The following is a 21,342-nucleotide window of genomic DNA, read 5'->3' on the forward strand; positions in this document are numbered from 1 at the left end:
TCCTTAAAGGAGTACCAGTGTCCCCCCTCTCCCTCCACAGAGTACCAGTGTCCCCCCTATTCCTCCACAGAGTACCACTGCTTCCTCTTCCTCCACAGAATACCAGTGTTTCCCCTCTCCCTCCACAGAGTAACAGTGCCCCCCTCTCCCTCCAGAGAGTACCAGTGTCCCCCCTCTCCCTCCAGAGAGTACCAGTGTCCCCCCTCTCCCTCCACAGAGTACCAGTGTCCCCCCTCTCCCTCCACAGAGTACCAGTGTCCCCCCTCTTCTTTCATAGAGTACCAGTGTCCCCCCTCTTCCTCCACAGAGTACCGGTGTCCCCCCTCTTCCTCCACAGAGTACCAGTGTCCCCCCTTTCCCTCCACAGAGTACCGCTGTCCCCCCTCTCCGTCCATAGAGTACCAGTGTCCCCCCTCTCCGTCCATAGAGTACCAGTATCCCCCCTATTCTTCCACAGAGTACCAGTGCTTCCTCTTCCTCCACAGAGTACCAGTGTCTCCCCTCTCCCTCCACAGAGTGCCAGTGTCTCCTCTCCACCCACAGAGTACCAGTGTCCCCCCTCTCCCTCCCCAGAGTACCAGTGTCCCCCCTCTCCCTCCCCAGAGTACCAGTGTCCCCCCTCTCCCTCCACAGAGTACCAGTGTCCCCCCTCTCCCTCCACAGAGTACCAGTGTCCCCCCTCTCCCTCCACAGAGTACCAGTGTCCCCGCCTCTCTATCCACAGAATACCAGTGTCCCCCCTCTTCCTCCACAGAGTACCAGTGTCCCCCCTCTTCCTCCACAGAGTACCAGTGTCCCCCCTCTTCCCCCACAGAGTACCAGTGTCCCCCCTCTTCCTCCACAGAGTACCAGTGTCCCCCTCTCCCTCCACAGAATATCAGCGTCCCCCTCTCCCTCCACAGAGTACCAGTGTCCCCTGTCTCCCTCCACAGAGTACCAGTGTCCCCCGTCTCCCTCCACAGAGTACCAGTGTCCCCCGTCTCCCTCCACAGAGTACCAGTGTCCCCCGTCTCCCTCCACAGAGTACCAGTGTCCCCCGTCTCCCTCCACAGAGTACCAGTGTCCCCCGTCTCCCTCCACAGAGTACCAGTGTTCCCCCTCTTCCTCCACAGAGTACCAGTGTCCCCCTCTCCCTTCACAGAATATCAGTGTCTCCCCTCTCCCTCCACAGAATATCAGTGTCCCCCCTCTTCCTCCACAGAATACCAGTGTCCCCCCTCTCCCGCCACAGGTTACTGTATCCCCCCTCTTCTTTCATAGAGCACCAATACCCCATGTGCCCCCCCCCCCATTAAACACTGTATTTATCACTATATATATAAATGTTACATTGGGGCACGCCTAATATTAAACCCAACTTCGCCACACTCAGTTTTCAATGCTGTACACATACTGCATGCCGCATGTTTCCTCCTTTCCAGGTTGTATCTCCTTCTCAGCTTCTGATGTTGGGAGGTATAATATATACAGTACGGGGAGTGAGTATTGTCACCCTACGACAGGAAGTGTATTACTGGCAGGATCACCAGGTGAAAAGAAAGGAAAGAAGCCTTAAATAAAGAAAATAATTTTAGACGCCACATCTAAGGACCTGTAAGCTGTGATAAATGAGATCTTGGTTCTTGGGGGTTAGAAACGCTTTAAACATTCACGCCTTGCTATCATGGAGGCTCCAGACGGGTTTGAAGCCAAGCGATCATCTGATCCTAGCAGACAGCCATGTGCTATTAAATTACAGTGTGGTGTAATTGTGTACACAGCAAATATGCTCCAGGCTGTTTGTGTATACACCGTCTCCACAGCAGCCACCGATCCTTGTAGACCAAGCTTCCGTCAATGAGATCTGAGCGTCAGCCTTCTGTGCTCTCCTCCATCATCACCATCCCTGACTTCTACTATGTCCCAGCACTGGCCTACAGACCCCAATCTATACAGCAATCCTTACCCTGGAGTCCACATCATCCCTCCTATGGTGAGTACCCTGAGAACAGCTTATTTCATGCTAAGCAGCCAATCACTTAGCTCTGATCACTCCTATTTACGGGGATCTGTTTGTTTTCTCTTTGTACACTATCATTTTACTTTGCTCTGTTAAAATATCTCAAAATGTTTCTTAAACCTAAGGCTCTATTCACACTTGTGCGACTTGTCATGCAACTTTGGACATCAGAGTTGCATGACAAGTCGTTCCCCATGTTTTCCAATGATAACCATTCATATATGTATGACTTAAAGTTGCAGCAACTTCAAAGTAGTTCATGCACTACTTTGGTCCGACTTTCATGTGACTTGAGGGGCAAAGACTTCAATGTTAACCCTCAAAAGTTGCATGAAAGTCGAACCTGAATGTTATACAATGCAACAGTTGTCCATTAACATTGGTCAGGCTCTGTTTCTACTACTGCGAGTTGTTGTGCGACACATGTGAAGTCGCATGCCTGACAAAGGGGTCCTGCGTGACTCTGAAACGTTGCACCTTTCTTGTGTTATGATCATGCACTTAACTACCCATTTGGATGCCGCTTTGTGCTGATCCTTGGTGTGCTGGCAAATATCTACTTTGTGACTTGAACCAGTATCCGACCAGGAACGTGTGCGATGGCAATATGAAGTATTACATGTGAAGTCGCATGACAAGTCAAAAACCATGTATTTCAATGGTCCCTGTTCTAATTGGTGCGACTCAAATTGCAGAGACTCCAAAAAAGGTTTTTGCACTACTTTGTCCTGACTTCGGTGTTGGTTCTCACTAGTCAAAAGACATTCGCATCAAAATTGCATTAAAAAAGTCACACTGTAAATCGCATGACTTTGGTGTCGCAATAGTGGAAACCTAGCCTCAAAGCCAGAGTTGTATCCCAGCTGCACCCAACCAAAGTTGCATCAAAGTTGCACTCCAAAGTCAGCACAACTTTGGAGTTGAACGGCGTGAATGGAGCCAAAAAGGAAAGAATGAGAACCAACCCATGACTCCCTTCTAGATTGTAAGCTCTAATGAGCAGGGCCCCCTGATCCTTCCTGTATTGAATTGTATTGTAACTGTACTGTCTGCCCCCATGTTGTAAAGCTCTGTGCAAACTATTGGCGCCATATAAATTCTGTATAGTAATAATTATTTCTCTTGACTTCCTGTTCTGATGAAAGCGTTGTCACCAAGACAGGAAGTCAGGGAACATTCTCCCAATAGGGACAGCACACAAACACACACACACACACACACACACACACACACATAGTTTTTATTGCTGTCTGTGTCCCCATTGCAGATTTCCTCCTGTGATAAAGTTTTGTTGGGATGCTTGTAGGTCACTAAAAATGGAGCCAGGAATTATGCCAACACCCATGCAATCCAATTCCAAAAAAAAGGGTCCTGCACCAGTTTGGTGCGAATGCGAGGCGAATTTTTGCATTGGACAGACATCACATGTGATATGCACAGCAATGTGGTGCAAAACACATGCCATGTCTGTGCATACCTCCCAACCTTTTAAGATGGGAATGAGGGACACCTATCAGCAAAAGTATGCAGGCATAGGACACACCCCCTGGCACGCCCCTTAAAGGAGAATTGTACAAAGAAACAAGATTGGTTAAACCCACGAGTCCTTTTTTACCACTACTATTCCTGTATATTGGCTTTTGAAATTTACAAATGCAGCAATTTAGAAATTGGATGAAAGGTTTAGCGATGGAAAACACTTTTTCATATATTAAAAAGTAAATTTTATATACAACTGTATAGATCAGACCAAAATGAGGGACAAATGAGGGAGAGAGGGACATTGCTCCAAATCAGGGACAGTCCCTCCAAATCAGGGACAGTCGGGAGCTATGTCTATGATCTCAGCCAAACAGGTCTCTAGGAATTAGACAATACAAATCACACACACATGTACACATAATGGTTAAACTAGATTGACCTGTTTCTTTTTTTTTTCAATCCTTGAAAACTATGTAACAAAGCAGTTTTGTTTTCTACTTCCCCATAACATTGTTTTTTTCACTTACCTGAAACACTGTTGAATGAATGAATGAATGAAATACTTGTATAGCGCACAATGCGAACTAAATCGCCTCTGTTGCTAGGCAGTCTTCCTAATCTGCCTCTTCCTATTCCGCGGCGCTTCCTCCTCTTCGGTGAGCAGCCCTGTTGCCTTCTGGAACATGTGTGTATCCCAGAAGACAATGGGGCCATTCACAAAGTGCCACGCGATTTGCGCATACGCAGTAGGAAATGGGCAGTGAAACCGAAAGGCTCCACTGCCTGTTTCCCTTTGTTAGGATGGAAGCGCCAGCAGCCAATCCGATGGACGGGGTGGCCGACATCGCAGGATCGTTGGACAGGTAAGTGTCCCTATTAAAAGTCAGCAGCTACAGTGCGCAGAGGGGAAGTCCCTTGGACACAGCCAGTCACAGATCGCTGTAAACGGCCAATCACAGCGGCCGTTTATAGCGAGAGTGGCGTGTCCAATGAGAGATGATCTCATATGTAAACATATGAGATCATCTCTCATCGCCGCTCTCCCTCCTCACACAGACAGCGTGTGAAGAGGGAGAAATGAACGACTGCAGCGGCTGTAAGTTAAAAAAAAAAAAAAAAAGTAAAATAAAGTGCCATCCGCCCCTAGTGCCATCCGCCCCCAGCGCCACCTGTCCCTAGTGCCACCTGTCCCCAGTGCCACCTGTCAGTGCCATCTGTCATCAGTGCCACGTATAAGTGCCATCTGTCATCAGTGCCACGTGTCATCAGTGTCACATAGTGCCATCTGTCATCAGTGCCACATATTAGTGCCATCTGTCATCAGTGCCACATATCAGTGCCATTTGACATCAGTGCCACCTGTCAGTGTCACGTGCCATCTGTTATCAGTGTCACATGTCATCAATGCCACGTATCAGTGCCATCTGTCATCAGTGTCACGTGTCATCGGTGCCACGTATTAGTGCCATCTGTCATCAGTGGCACATATTAGTGCCATCTGTCATCAGTGGCACATATTAGTGCCATCTGTCATCAGTGCCACGTATTAGTGCCACGTGTCATCAGTGCCACGTATAAGTGCCATCTGTCATCAGTGCCACATATTAGTGCCATCTGTCATCAGTGTCACGTGTCATCAGTGCCCCGTATTAGTGCCATCTGTCATCAGTGCCACATCAGTGTCACGTGTCATCAGTGCCACGTATCAGTGCCATCTGCCATCAGTGCCACATGTCATTGTCCTGGTGCTCCAGGGCCTTCAAAAGTGTAATAGGTAGTCAACAAGTTAGATGTGTAATTTATGCTCCTAAAACATGTGATGGTGCTCCCTGCATGTTGGGCCTCTCTAACTGGCCAGGCTGTGAAAAAGTCCCACACATGTGGTATCGTAATACTCAGGAGGAGTAGCAGAATTTATTTTGGGGTGTCTTTTGTGGTATACACATTCCATGTGAGAGAAATAACCTATTAAAATGACAATTTTGTGGAAAAAAAATTAAAAAAATAAAAAATCTTAATTTTGCAAAGAATTGTGGGGAAAAATGACATCAAAAACCTCACCATGCGTCTTAATAAATATCTTGGAATGTCTACTTTCCAAAAAGGGGTAATTTGGGGGGTATTTGTACTTTCCTGGATTGTTCGGGTCACAAGAAATGAGATAGGCCACCAGTACATCAGATGTGATCAATTTTGTATGATTCGCACCACAGCTTGTAGACTCTCTAACTTTCACAAAAACCAAATAATATCCACTAATTTGGGTTATTTTTTACCAAAGATATGTAGCAGTATAAATTGTGGCCAAAATTTATGAAGAAAAATTTATAATTTGCATAATTTTATCACAGAAACAAAGAAAAAGGCGTTTTCTTTTTTCATTTATAGCGCAAAAAATAAAAAACCCAGAGGTGATCAAATACCACCAAAAGAAAGCTCTATTTGTGGGAAAAAAGGACAAAAAATTCATTTTATCATTTTAGTACTGTTGCATGACTGAGTAATTGTCATTCAAAGTGTGAGAGCACTGAAAGCTGAAAATTGGTCTGGGCAGGAGGGGTGTTTAAGTGCCCAGTAGACAAGTGGTTAAGCGGTTCCAGACCGACATATACTGTGGCACTGCGTGAAACCCTGTACAGAAACAGGGTTTCTTTAAGAGCCCCCGGAGGGAGCATGTGCCCGCTGCATGGTGGGGGTCCCGATGTGCGTGGCCAGCGGTCACTATAGCCTCCGGCCATGCGCGATCACGTGCTGTCAGAGGAGAGGAGACATGTCGTTTGTTCCTAGTAAGTAGGAACAGCGAAATGTCTCCTCTCCTACTCAGTCCCTTTCCCCATTCAGTTAGAACACACTGAGGGAACACACATTTAACCCCTTGATCGCCCCCTAGTGTTAACCCCTTCCTTGCCAGTGGCATTTATACAGTAATCAGTGCATATTATCGCTGTATAAATGTCAATGGTCCCAAAAATGTGTCTAAAGTGTCCGATCTGTCCATCGCAATACTGCTAAAAATCGCAGATCATTGCCATTACTAGTAAAAAAAAAAAAATAATAATAATAAAAATGCCATAAATCGTTCCCATAGTTTGTAGATGCTATAAATTTTGCGCAAACCAATCAATATACGTTTTTTGCAATTTTTTTTTGCGTTTGTTTTTTTTTTTTTTTTTTTCCAAAAAATATGTAGAAGAATATATATTGGCCTAAACTGATGAAGGATTTAAAAAAAAAAAAAAAACATTTTTGGGGATATTTATTATAGCAAAAAGGAAAAAATATATATTTTTTCAAAATTGACGTATAGGGCAAACCATAAATCGTTCCCTTAGTTTGTAGACACTATAACTTTTGCGCAAACCAATCAATATACGCTTATTGCGATTTTTTTTTACCAAAAATATGTAGAAGAATATATATTGGCCTAAACTGATGAAGGATTTAAAAAAAAAAAAAAAATTGGGGGATATTTATTATAGCAAAAAGTAAAAAATATATTTTTTTTTTCAAAAAGGAAAAAAAATTTTTTTTTTTTCAAAATTGACGCTCTTTTTTTGTGTATAGCGCAAACCATAAATCGTTCCAATAGTTTGTAGATGCTATAACTTTTGTGCAAACCAATCAATATACGCTTATTCGATATTTTTTAACCAAAAATATATGTATAAGAATATATATTGGCCTAAACTGATGAAGGATTAAAAAAAAAAAAAAAAAAAACATTTTTGCGGATATTTATTATAGCAAAAAATATATATATTTTTTTCAAAATTGACACTCTTTTTTTGTGTATAGCACTAACAATAAAGACCGCAGAGGTGATGAAACAGCACCAAAAGAATGCTCTATTTGTGTGAAAAAATAGACGCAAATTCTGGGTACAGCATTGCATAACTGCGCAATTACCAGTTTAAGCAACGCAGTGCCAACTTGTAAAAAGTGCTCTGGTCAGGAAGGGGGTAAATCCTTCCGGGGGAAGGAAATGGTTAAATAGATGTTTGGTGGGAGACAAAAAATGAAAGTCCAACTCAAGCTAAAACCTTTTAGCCCTCATTTTTTTTTTTTTTAATGTAAGAGAAATTGAACTAGGAATGACAAACTTTTGATTTCAGATCACTTTCTGCTGTTGGTAAATGTAAATGCATTTAGATGTGTTCAGAGTATCTAATCTGCTGCTGGATGCATGGATTTACATTTTTTTTCTAAATGCAGCGAATCTGAAACCACCTTAATGCATTATATTTTTTAAATAATTACAGGTATTTATTTCCATTTAGAAATGTCTTATAAACAAATATAAATGCATATAATTCCTAAAAAAGATAGACATCAAATAAAGGTTATTCAATAAAATTAATAAAAATAATAGTGATGATAATAGTAATAATCAATGAAAATCAATTAAATGTCATTCAATGAAATTAATAATAATAATAGTGATGATGATGATATTATTATTAGCATCATCACTATTATTATTATTATTATTAATAATAATTGATACTATATAATTATTAATAATAATAATAATTATTATTATTATTAATAGTGACTATGATAATAACAATAATAATGGTGATGATGTTTTTATTATTATTATTATTATTATCACTATTATTATTATTATTATTATTGATGATGATTATAACAATAATAATGTTGATGATGTTTTTATTATTATTATCATTATCGCTATTATTGTTATTATTATTATTATTATTATTATTATTAATAGTGATGATGATAACAACAATAATAATAATAGCGATGATGATAATAATAATAAAAACATTGAATAAATGTTAATCAATAAAATGAATAACAATAATAGCGGTGAAAAAAATGATAATTTGTTGTCGATCGAATATAAAGAATTTTTCTTTATGCTATTTTATTTTATTTCTGTTTTTCTTTTTTCTTTTTTTCTTTTTATTTACGTTTTCTATTTTTCATTGTAGATCTTATACTATTACTTTTTATTATACAGATTCATTGATTATATTAACAGTTAAATACAAATTGCTCATATATGCTTCCACTATACATGAATAATTTGGTTATAGTTACCTATTTACATATACGTTAATGTGATCAAAACGACATGATATTAGGTACAAAGACATACGGTAATATCAAATATCAATGCAGTAAAAGCAAACATTGGTAGTGGGTTAGATACAAGCTTTGTAAATCTAACCCTGTATGGTTCTGTTTGAGGCTTGTAAATTGCAAATTTTAAATAAAAATATTTTGGAAAAAAAAAACAACCAATAAAGCCAAATTTCTTCATAGAGTAAAAAAAAAAAAAAAAGAAAAAGCAGTAGTAAGTCCTGCAAGGACTTCTGTCTTCACCAGGTCTTCGTGACCACCGTCTACATGGGTGGCCGAAGCCGCGATGATGTCACAGAGCCCCTGTTTATGATACAAGCTCTGAAGGTGTGGCACAGTATGTTGGACCTTCAGAGCACATGCGCCGTGACGTCTCTGTGACGTCACCGGCTGCATGCAGTGTGAATATCTCCTAAACAGTACAAGTTTAGGAGATATTCACTGTACCCACAAGGTAAGCCTTATTATAGGCTTTCCTGTAGGTACAAGTCAAAAAAAGTGCGTTTATTACCATTTTAATATAGTGAAATATGTTATTCAATAAATTTACTAAAATTATGATAATAATAATAATAAATCATGAAACGCAAATAAAAACTAGAAATCAAATAGAAAGATCGTATTGAAAAGCAAAAGAACAAATAAACATTCCTATTTATGTTTTTTGAAAGGTTTCTCAACAGCCAACCATAATCCAGCAGCTTTCCACAGACTTTATCCCTCCTATCTCGTATCCAATCAGACAAGGCCGCGCCAAAGAAGGTGAGACATGTCCACATTATCTCATGGTTAGCATCATTTAGGATAAAACTTTGGCCTGTTTATCAGGTTTATGCAGTCAAGCAGCATTAGCCTTGAGTGACCAATCAGATTAAACCAGCACCAAATGATGACAGCTAGAAAAAGAAACATGGAGACGATTGGTCGCTGTCAATGTGCCCCGAACAGACAGGAGGGACAACAACCACAATCCAACTGACTTCTGGCTAAGCATTCCTGTTTATCCCTATGGATACACATTACAATGTGATCAGTGGCGGCCGCTCCTTACGGGGCGCAGGGGCGACGCCCCTATCCATTAGACATGTACATTGCCGAAAACTTTGTTCGTTTTCATATTTGTTTTTTTCATTTTTCAGGTCATCCGTTATGATTGCAATTCGTAAATTAAAAAATAATATGGAAATTTGAATTTTTGCGTTCAAAAAAAAAAGGGAAATTTGAATAAATTCAGAAAAATTCGTAAATTTGAAAAATTTGTAAATTCAAAAAAATGTGAAAAAAAAATGGGAGATTCAAAAATAATCGGATATTTGGAAATTCGATAAAAATTGAAATTCGAAGAAAATTGGTAATTTGGAAATTTGAAAAATTCAGAAAATTTGGAAATTCGAAAACCCGAAAATTTGAAAATCTAAAATAATAACTAACTAACTAACTTAACTATTACTAACTATTAAAGGTTAAGTTCACCTTTACCGAAAACTCTGTAAGGTGAACTTACTCAGGTCCCCCTCCTCCCCTCCCCCCCGGTCCCGCTGACCTGGAACGCCGCAATCTCCGGTTCTAAGCCCCGTTATATCCACGCCAGTGTCCGGGGCTTAGAAATCCCCTGAGCTGAACGTCTAAAACGTCCCTCATTAGGGGGTTGTTTTGGAGCATTCTAATTGGTCAGTGCCATGGGCGCGCCGATCAATCAGCAGCCGCATAGCTCGTCCTGCCAATTATGGAGAAGATGCGTGGCTGCATAGAGGGTTTCTAAGCCCCGGACTCCTGACGTGGATATGCCGGGGCTTAGAACCGGAGATTGCAGCGGTCCAGGTGAGGGGACCAGGGGGGCAAGGAGGGGGCCCTGAGTAAGTTCAACTTACAGAGTTTTCTGTAAAGGTGAACTTACCCTTTAAATTATAGGTATTGGAATCTCCTTTCAAATTTGGCTGTTAGTAACGAATACGAATTTATCCAAAGTTACGAATTATCCAAAATAATGAATGCCACTTGCAGTTTTTATTATTATTATTGTAATTTATTACTATTGATTAGTTATGTTCCATTCATTTAGATACAGCATTCGTTATTTCGGATAATTCGTATTCATTACGTTCCCTAACAGCCAAATTTGGAAGGAAATTCCAATACCTTTCCGTTTTTTTTGAATTCCCGAATTTAAGTTTTTTTCCAAATTATTGTTTTTTTTCAAATTCTCGAATTTATGTTTTTTTCGAATTTACGAATTTTTTCAAATTTACTTATTTGTTTCGAATTTACATATTTTTTTTCGAATTGGCAATTTTTTGGAATTTTAGAGTTCTTTATAACTAAAAAAAAGTTGCTCAAGGGCTATTTTTCACCATGTCAGTTGAGCTGCAGTGGTCAATAAAGTTTTAATTAAAAAAAAGTAACCACTGTGTTTTGCGTTGTTACAATGGATTGCACCTCCCCTACATAATGTGTCACATCATATACATAAATCATATTTTATTACGTTATGTGTGATGGCTCCCTGAAAACAAATATGTCTTCTATTCCCAGATTTGGTCGATCTGATGATGATACAGAACGCCCAGATGCATCAAGTCATAATGAACAATATGGCAATGTCAGCTCTGTCCAGCTTTGGATATGGGGCAGCACAGCCTCCCCCAGTGGTAGGTGGCCAAACTGCACTTGTGATGTTCAGAATGCCAAAACACACCAGCCAATCAGATTTAATCATTCACCAGTTTAGAACAATTATGCCGTGTACACACGATCGGACTATCTGGCAGACCAGAGTCCGCCGAACAATCCGCCCGTGTGTAGGCTCAGGCTGACTTTTTCTTTCCAAAAGTCCGGCGGACTTAGAAAGAAGTTTTGGCTCAAAATTGTCCGCCGGACTCGGCAGTCCGGCAGACAATCCGGACTTTTGAACTGAACGGACTTGCCCACACACGGAGAAAAGTCCGTTCATTTTGAACGTGGCTCCAGGTAGACGGGACTAGTGAAGGAAGTGAATGTCGCCGCCTCCAACGGCATAATTGACACCTCGCTGGACCCGTCACCTGGTATGGATTTAAAGGAGAAGCGCTACGTCTAAAAAACAGCATTGGGGTTTCCCCCAAAGTCCATAGCAGACCCTTATCCGAGCACGCAGCCCAGCCGGTCAGTAGAGCCATACCAGGCCGCGTGCACTCAACATGGGGGGTGCTTTGGGGAAAGGGGGGGCCCTGCGGTTGGCTGTCGGGGTCTGCGGGGTAAATAAAAAAACACAACACAAGTTTTTAAAATAATTTAAAACAAACAGAATTTCCTCCGTGTGTCGTGTGTGTGGGCAGGTCTGCTTGTTCAGAAAGTCTGGCGGACCTCTGCTGCAGAGTCCGGCGGGTTGTCCGCTGGACTAAGTCCGCCGGATATTCTGATCGTGTGTACGCGACATAAGAGATGATTGCTAATTACTTTTAGTTAGTGCAGTATGTACATTGTTCTTTGAGTTACTGGACAAAACAACTATACCGATCCAGTCTGTGTGATTATTTTAAACCCTTTAAAAGGGAAACTTTCTATTTTCAGTAATTACGGATCTTGATATATATTCCAATGTTTACCCGAAAGTCATTGAGTTTTGAATTTTATTGATTCTTCAGGCTTGTTGTACCATGATTTTATTTATTGTACAGATTGCTGTATATCAGACACTGCAATTAGAATCCTTGCTGGACAACTGCTGAGATAAAATCAGTTATAGAACAGGCCCTATGAAGTGTGTATTGTTTAGTTGGAGTGAAAGGATAGATTTTGATAAAAGCAGTAAATTATCCAGAAACATAAGAAGGTCTTCTGAAAGAGTCTAACTACCACAAGAATATTCAGTAGAAATATCTTTGTGTATATTGCATTAGACATATGCGGTGCGTTTCATTCTGAATCGAAATGTGTACGTATTTTCCATAATTCGGAAATTCAGATGGATACAAATTTCCGATTTACAATAATAACAAATTTAAATGAATCTGAAATAACGAAACGGATGAAATTCGAATCAAATTTGAATTTCAGAAGAGAATAAAATAGAATAGAAAAGAAAATAATAGAATAGAAAAGAAAATAATAGAATAGAATATAATAGAGTAAAAAAAAAAACAGAATACAAAATGAAAGACTGGAAAAAACTAGAATAGGAAATAAAGGGATACAATAATGAATAAAGGAATAGAATTGGAAATAAAACAATAGAATAGAATTGAAAATTAAATAATAGAAAAGAATAGAATAGAAAAAAACAATAGAACAGAATAAAATAGAACATAACCTTCCGAAAATCGAATAGAATAAATTTGAATTTAAATAGAATAGAAAAGTATAAATTAGAATATAATAGAAAATAAAATCATAGAATGGAATAGAAAATGAAATAATAGAAAAGAATAGAATAGAAAAAAAACAATAGCATGGAATAGAATATAACCTTCTTCAGAAATTCGAAATTTGAATAGAATAGAAAATAAAACAATAGAATAGAATAAAATAGAATATAACCTTCTTCCAAAATCTGAATTTCGAATAGAATACATTTGAATAGAACAGAAGGGAATAGATTAGAATAGAATAGAAAATAACAGAATACACTAGAAAAAAAACCTATAGAATAGAGAGAAATAGAATATAAAATTTGAATAAAAATAGAATTAGAATAAATTTGATTTCGAATGGATTTTGAATTGATTAAAATTTTCAGAATTCGGTTGAATTGAGTTAAAAAAAACTAAACAAATGCTGAAAAGGAATTAAATAAATTAAACCAATTGAGTTAATTTCTGTGAATAACAAATCGAATCAAAACAAATGTTTCTGTTCTACACATACACAGTCTATATTGCATGTCTACACTGGCAGAGTGTGTGCGTTTACATTCTGTGATGACTCTCCCGGGGGCCTCCAGAGCTTAGCTGAGAAATTCCACCCCAGGGAATACAATTTTCCTACAATCGGCCATAGATGGATCAAACTCTAAGATCAGCCGGTTAACACAGAGCCTGGCTGTATTTGGCCAATCCCACTCCTGAAAAGTCAATCTAAAGAACGGCTTCTCTTGAGTGGGAATGTTGGGAAATTTTCACTTAATCAATGCATGCAGCCAATCGGCTACAGCACTGATCTGTGTATTCTGACAGCTGAGAAATCCCTACTGTCAGTATACAGTAGCTCTGTGGGGAGAAATCTGTTTGTTTTTGTCTTTTTGATCTGGCTAATAAAAAATAAATAAAAAAAATGATCCCTCTATAGCCAGCTTAAGATAGTTCAGCCAGGTCCGATGTCGTCTAATGTCTTTGGGTGACTTAAAGCCCAGCTAGAGGCCACAGGCTTTTCTTTGGATAGAGTATAGAAGGGTAAAAACTTCTGTACAGTTTATTTTTTATTTTTTTTTAGGCTGGGAAATATCTCCTCACATCCTGTTCTTGGTGACACAACCAGAAATGGGAATTGTTCTGGGGACACAGACAGGAATAAAGACCTAACAGGGTTTCTAACCCTTTCTCCAAAACTAAGAAAAAAAATTGACAGCTGGAACATGGTAAAGCAGGAAGTACAATATGTATAGGTAACTGGCAGTTACACCCAGGTCCATGTATAGTCAGTATATATCTCTGACCTTTTGATAGACGTTTGGTTTGGTGTCCTACTTTGGTGCCATCATGTCTTTTTTGTTTTCAGCCCAGCGTGGTACCAATACAAGTGGAGGAGGAGGAAGAGCAGATTGTGTATCATCACCATTATGAAGCATTCCCATCAAATTATTCAAATTATATGACATACCCAGCTTACCCTCCAGCTCCACTGCCAATGCCCCAACGTGAGCCAACCATCAGGCATCTCAATATGGACATGGAGCCGTCTTCCCCGAGGCGTAACACAGACCAGTAAGACATAACTGGGTATCTGTGTTTATGTATTTACAACATGCAGGCATTGTTTACACCATGCTAGTCTTTTCTGAACAATCAGGGTGATTAGGGTTTCACAGTGAGTACACAGGGTCCACCAGCAGATCAACACCCATAAGACAGTGTACTGAATGAAGATGATGCGAAAAGTGCAAAAAAAGAAACAATATATATATATAGGCATAAGAAAATTTAAAGTGAAATAGGGCAAAACAATAGGTTCACGTAATTTCCAATCCCTCCCCCTCCACTTTTTCCCCAGCAGCCTACCTTCAGTGGTCCACAAACAAGCAGTACTCTAGGGTGTGGTGGTGGACCCTGTGACTCACTCTCCTCCCTCCCATGATGCAATGCTGGGTTCCTGTACAACCATGGCCAGGTCTAGTATTTTAAATTGGGGGCAAGGAGAAAGTCCCTAGCCCTGTGTAAGCTCTGACTAGGTCAGAACAATGGGGTAGTGAAGGGAAGGTAAGAATAAACAGCTGGTGGAGGGCAGCAGTTCAATAAAATGTTTCTGTCAGGAAAGGTTTTACCTGCTGGTGACACTGTGGATCCCAGATCTATGGGCTGCAGTTCCGGTGTCCACCAGGGGTTGTCTCTCAGCAGTCGGAGGCTGACGGTCAGGAGAGGATTCACCTGCTGGTGGCACTGTGCTCCCAGATCTTTAAGCTGCAGTTCCCGTGTCTACCAGTGGATGTCTCTCAGCAGTCAGGAGCTGAAATCATCCCTGATGCTGATTGCAAGAGGTGTATTTAAACCTGGTGAATGCTATTACACTTTGCCTTGGTTTTTTCATCTTGTGCTGCTGATCTGTGTTCCTGAAGCTTGCATCCCACCTCCTATTTCTGGACTCTGACCCTGATCCTGCAGCCTGATTTCTTCCTACCCGCTCAGTCGGTCTCCTAGATCCCTTTCCCTGACCTCTCTTGACCCCAGCTCCCCTCTGCTTGATCTCCTGTGTTTGACCCTGGCTCTGGTACAATTTACGATTTGGTTATCCAATGCTTTGTACATATTGGATTTAGACTATTATTTGTTTTGTGTTCACTGGTTGTTGATTCACTGGTTGGGTTACGCTATTTACTGTATTGCAGGTGCGTTTTCTTTGTTGTTCACTTATCTTTTAATAAATCATATTATTTACACTTTACCTGTGTTTGGTACACTCTGTTGCAGTCCACACATTTTTGGTCACACCAATCCCTGACAGTTGCTTTGCCCTGCCAGAGCAAAGCACAAGATTAGTGTAAAGAGACTTTAACCCCTATGTCACTACAAGACTCAGTAGTGACGCAGGGCTGGTGGAAGAGCCACAGCAAGTGGTGGAGAATGCGGGCATAAAACAATTCTGGAAGTGTGGAATACTGAAGACTATGGGGAGCATGTAGTGCTGGAAGAAAGAAGTGTTCAGACTCACCGGTTAGGTAAGTATGTATAGTCTTGCACGGAGCCCAACTTTGAATTTTTCAGGGGAAGTGAAAGAAGCAGAGAATAATTGTTTAATACTTTTTTTTTATGGGTAGAAGATAGGTTAGTTTTATTTGCTCAGTAACTTTAGCTGATTGGGGGGCCCATTTAACACAGCGGGCAACATGGGGGATGGATAGACAGAATGGGGAACCTCCTTACAACCATTCGGGCTTATATGTAGAAGGACCAGATATAAGTAAGGATAATTAAGTGTTTTTGAACCATGCGATATAAGGTGTGGGTGAAGACACACTGGGGCACGTTGCAGGTGCTACAGCGCTAAAAATAGCGCCTGCAAGGAGCCCTGAAACAGCTGCTGCTGTCTCTCCAATGTGAAAGCCCCAAGGGCTTTCACACTGGAGTGATGTGCTGGCAGGACGCTAAAAAAAGTCCTGCTAAGCAGCATCTTTGGAGCGGTGAAGGAGCGGTGTATACACTGCTCCTACACCGCTTCTGTCCATTGAAATCAATGGGGCAGCGCGGCTATACCGCCGGAATAGTGCTGCTGTAGCAGTGCTTTGCGGTGGTTTTAACCCTTTCGTGGCTAGTTTCTAACCCTTTCTCAGCAGAATAGCGCCGCTTTACCGCTGACGCCCGGGCGCCGGCAGTGTGAAAGGGGTCTTAGTAGTGAGAGGGAACTTTAAAATGCATGTAACAAAGATGTCACCAAACATGAGTGGTAACTGGTCTTTGTCTTATCCCACAGGCGGCCTGTACCCCCACCTCCTCCTCTGAGTGCCACCGGAACTGTTGGTGCTGATGTTCCTCCAGCCACAGGTAATTTTTTATGTTTAATGTATTGGGATACATTGCATTGCTACGCTCTCTCGGCAGTAAAGCTTTACTGACGTTTTAGCACCCTAGTGCTAGCGGCCAAAAAGGGGTTAAATCAGTCAGCAAGCGCCTGATTTCAATGGGGAGCAGCAGTGGAGCAGCTGTGGAGGAGCGGTGAGTTTACCGCTCCTTCACGGCTCCAAAGAAGCTGCTGGCAGGACTTTTTGTGATGCCGTGCCAGCGCACCGCTCCAGTGTGAAAGCCCTCGGGCTTTCACACTGGAGTGAAAGGAACCACTTTTTTCAGGCGCTATACAGGTGCTATTTTTAGCGCTGTAGCACCTGAAAAATGCTGACAGTATGAAAGGGGTCTAAAACAGATCAGTGAGCTGAGAGAGTGCCTGTACTACGCATTACATTAAAAGTCATATTTACAATGACCTCTTGTCTTTTCAGAGTACTACGACCTGACTGAAGCCAGGAAGTGACCAAGCCTCAGCCGGCCCTCATCATGACTGTCAAGGAATTAAGTCAATCAGTTTTAGACCTGTGAGAGAAGCCCCAGATGGAAGCTGCCATGCCTTATTAGTGGGAATGCTTTAGCAGTCCTACTATTGTTATTTGTTTTTTATTTATTAATCATCATCATCATCATCATCTTTTTAATTTTATTATTTTGTACGTTTTTTGGCTCTGCGTAACTTCTGCATACTTTCAGCTATTAAAGCCATTCAACTTTTAAAATGTTCAGCTCTTTCAGCTGATGTGTGTTCTTCTTCAGTTTTTTTCTACTATTTATACTTTTTCAAATATTAAGCTTTTTAACACTTTTTTTGACATTGAAGTCAATGAGAGCATGCTTAAAATACGTAAAATCTTCTTCTGCTGCCAAAAGTTTCAGCTCCTTCATACTTTCACCTACAGGCGCCAAACAAACTTTAAAATGTTCACAAAATATTCAGCTATCTGGCTATATATTTTCCATTTGATATCTTTTATAGTTTTTATGAAAAAGCTGTTTAAGTTTAGTGATCATGTCAGAAGATTTCATTAAATTTAGGGCATCCAGGCTTTTGTTGTTTGTTTTGTTTCCATGGTTACCAACACTTCTTATACACAGTGATGGGCAGTGGGGGAGAGCACAGACACACCATGTACTGATTTATAATAGAGGAATATGATGGGGCAGTTTTGATGGGGCGATATGATGGGGCAGTTTTGATGCTATTCAGCAATCCCACGCATTTTCTCCAGGAAATGTATTTTCTAGTTAGGTTTTGAGTTTGAGGGTCGCGAAGACTAAGCTGAGATCCTATCTCAGGGCAGAGGGTGACTGCTTCTATGTAAGGTTTCTCTCAGTTTTTTTGCTTTGTGACAGAACAAAGCAATGAAATCCTACTTTGTTAACATTAGAAGTTTGTAAATAGAAGAGTTGTTTAGGACTCACCATACACATTACAATCTATGTACAATTAACCTTTGATCTACCAAAATAAGATTGTACAGTCAGATTGAAACTTGTATGGCAAGTCTTGAATCATTTATTAGTAGGACTGCTTTAGCAGTCCCACTATTGTTATTCGTTTTCATTAAATTCATTTCATAAAATTTTGGACATCCAGGCTTTTGTTGTCTGTTTTGTTTCCATGGTTACCAACACTTCTTATACAGTGATGGGCGGTGGGGGAGAGCACAGACACACCATGTACTGATTTATAATAGAGGAATATGATGGGCAGTTTTGACGGGGGCAATATGATGGGGCAGTTTTGATGCTATTCAGCATTCCCACGCATTTTCTCCAGGAAATGCATTTTCCAGTTAGTGGGAATGCTTTAGCAGTCCCACTATTGTTATTCATTTTTTTATTTATTAATCATCATCATCGTCTTTTTAATTTTATTATTCCATACGTTTTTTTGCTCTGCGTAACTGCATACTTTCAGCAATTAAAGCCATTCAACTTTTAAAATGTTCAGCTCTTTCCGCTGATGTGTGCTCTTCTTCAACTTTTTTTCTACTATTTATACTTTTAAAAATATTAAGCTTTTTGACACTTTTTTTAACATTGAAGTCAATGAGAGCATGCTTAAAATCCATAAAAACTTCTTCTGCTGCCAAAAGTTTCAGCTCCTTCATACTTTCACCTACAGATGCCAAACAAACTTTAAAATGTTCACAAAATATTCATATGGCTATATCTTTTTAGTTTGATATCGTTTACAGTTTTTGTGAAAAAGCTCTTTAAGTTTAGTGATCATGTCAGAAAATTTCATTAAATTTAGGGTATCCAGGCTTTTGTTGTCTGTTTTGTTTCCATGGTTACCAAAGCTTATTATATACAGTGATGGGCAGTGGGAGAGCATACAGACACACCATGTACTGATTTATAATAGAGGAATATGATGGGGCAGTTTTGATGGGGCAATATGATGGGGCAGTTTTGATGCTATTCAGCATTCCCACGCATTTTCTCCAGGAAATGCATTTTCTAGTTTTTAATAAGATTTACTGTTGTTTATATTTGGAACTAATTTCCTGTTATCTGTGTAAATGTACAACAATGCTTATAAAATAGAATTTTAAAAATTATGTGAAGTGTATTTGCAGTGTTTTTGCTAGTTTGTTTTTAAATATATAAATAAGTATTTTGTTTTGTTTAACATGTACTGACATCACTGAGAATACAGCCTATCCATTCACTAGAGACCAGTGACATCACTTAGAATACAGCCTATCCATTCACTAGAGACCAGTGACATCACTGAGAATACAGCCTATCCATTCATTAGAGACCAGTGACATCACTGAGAATACAGTCTATCCATTCATTAGAGACCAGGGAACCCACTGAATGTACAGCCTATCCATTTACTAGAGACCGGTGACATCACTGAGAATACAGCCTATCCATTCACTAGAGACCAGTGACATCACTAAGCATACAGGCTATCCATTCACTAGAGACCAGTGACCTCACTGAGAATACAGCCTATCCATTCACTAGAGACCAGTGACATCACTGAGAATGCAGCCTATCCATTCACTAGAAACCAGTGACCTCACTGAGAATACAGCCTATGTGTGCTGATGAGGCTGCAGTGGTGTACACTGATGAGGTTGCAGTGGTGTACACTGATGAGGCTGCACTGATGGGCGTAATGAGGTGGCACTGATAATTAGGGCACTGATTATCAGTGTAAACAATGTACTGACAACCTTGCAGGTTATCAGCTTTCCTTTTCTCACACAGACACATCGCATGAGGAAAAGAGAGCTGATAACTGGCAAGTCTGTTTATGTGTGATCAGCAGTGATTTAACGACATCCATGGATGCCCTCCCAGAACTGAAAGACCATGCTGTAGCAGTCTTTCGGCTATAGCGTGGTCGGCAAGTGGTTAAACTAGATGGGCCTGTTTCTTTTTTCAAACCTTATAAGCTATGCAACTATGTAACAAAGCAGTTTTTGTTTTTCCCCATAACTTTGACGTTTTTTTACTTGTTGATCCTGCCAAGAGATCTGTTGTTTTTCAGCTTCCTGTAACAGGAGGACAATGTTGTTCATTGTGCAGTGAAATCACACAGTGCCATTGTCCCCCTGTGGAAAGGGTAGTCTTAGGTGAACATTTTGCTTTAAATTGATGTTTAGTGAGAGATGAAAACTGAAAGTCCAACTCCAGCCACACTACCCTGAAGAAGTATTCATACCCCTTGAGATTTTCCACATTTTGTCATGTTACAACCAAAAACGTAAATGTATTTTATTGATATTTTATGTGATAGACCAACACAAAGTGGCACATAATTGTGAAGTGGAAGGAAAATGATAAACGGTTTTCAAAATATTTTACAAATAAATATGGGAAAAGTGTGGCGTGCATTTGTATTCAGCCCCCTTGAGTCAATACTTTGTAGATCAACCTTTCGCTGCAATTACAGCTGCAAGTCTTTTTGGAGATGTCTCTACCAGCTTCGCACATCTAGAGAGTGACATTTTTGTCCATTCTTCTTTGCAAAATAGCTCAAGCTCTGTCAGATTGGATGGAGAGCATCTGTGAACAGCAATTTTCAAGTCTTGTCACAGATTTTTGATTGGATTTAGGTCTGGACATTGACTGGGCCATTCTAACACATAAACATGCTTTGATCTAAATGTAGCATAGCCCCCTTGGGGATTGCTTGGATTTACCTTCACATCCGCATCGCCATGACCCTATAAACATTCCAACCCACCTGACACTCTAGGTTCAGACATCATTGCAGCACCTTTGAGTAATAAGACAACACTCAATGCTTTTATATTCTATTAACGTTTACTGAGATACTTCAGATAAGATATTGTCATACATAGGAGGTAATGGTTCAACTGAGCTTTGAACAGCAGCACAAACTCAGCAGTATGCTTCCTCAAGAAATGCCAGTTAAGACAGTTGGCAACAACAGAGTATTAAATGTATGTATATACAATGGATTACCACTTGAGCATAACCTGAAAGGATAAACAAGTTAACAGAATGTCCCTGTTGCAGATCTGATGGTCTTCACCGGCAGTCGGAGCTCATTAAATATATACAGTGGTGTGAAAA

General features: G+C 40.2%; 1 protein-coding gene across 2 annotated transcripts; it reads left to right on the plus strand.

Moving 5' to 3' along the window:
• The first annotated feature begins 1,764 nt into the window (after positions 1 to 1,764).
• Positions 1,765 to 19,346, plus strand: LOC143935963 (proline-rich protein 29-like). Of its 2 annotated transcripts, XM_077460207.1 has the most exons (6): positions 1,780 to 1,972; positions 9,262 to 9,352; positions 11,123 to 11,238; positions 14,282 to 14,487; positions 16,688 to 16,758; positions 17,211 to 19,346. In XM_077460207.1, exons 1-6 carry the CDS (start codon positions 1,898 to 1,900, stop codon positions 17,240 to 17,242), a joined length of 591 nt encoding a protein of 196 aa, XP_077316333.1. In that variant the 5' UTR covers positions 1,780 to 1,897; the 3' UTR covers positions 17,243 to 19,346. The 2 variants fall into 2 exon arrangements, with proteins under 2 accessions (XP_077316334.1, XP_077316333.1); XM_077460208.1 differs by lacking the exon at positions 9,262 to 9,352 and having other exon boundaries at positions 1,765 to 1,972.
• The last annotated feature ends 1,996 nt before the right edge of the window (positions 19,347 to 21,342 follow it).

The sequence above is a fragment of the Lithobates pipiens genome, unplaced genomic scaffold, assembly GCF_037356315.1.
Source record: "Lithobates pipiens isolate NorthernLeopardFrog02 unplaced genomic scaffold, aLitPip1_a1.2 Scaffold_28, whole genome shotgun sequence".
Lineage (NCBI taxonomy): Eukaryota > Metazoa > Chordata > Amphibia > Anura > Ranidae > Lithobates > Lithobates pipiens.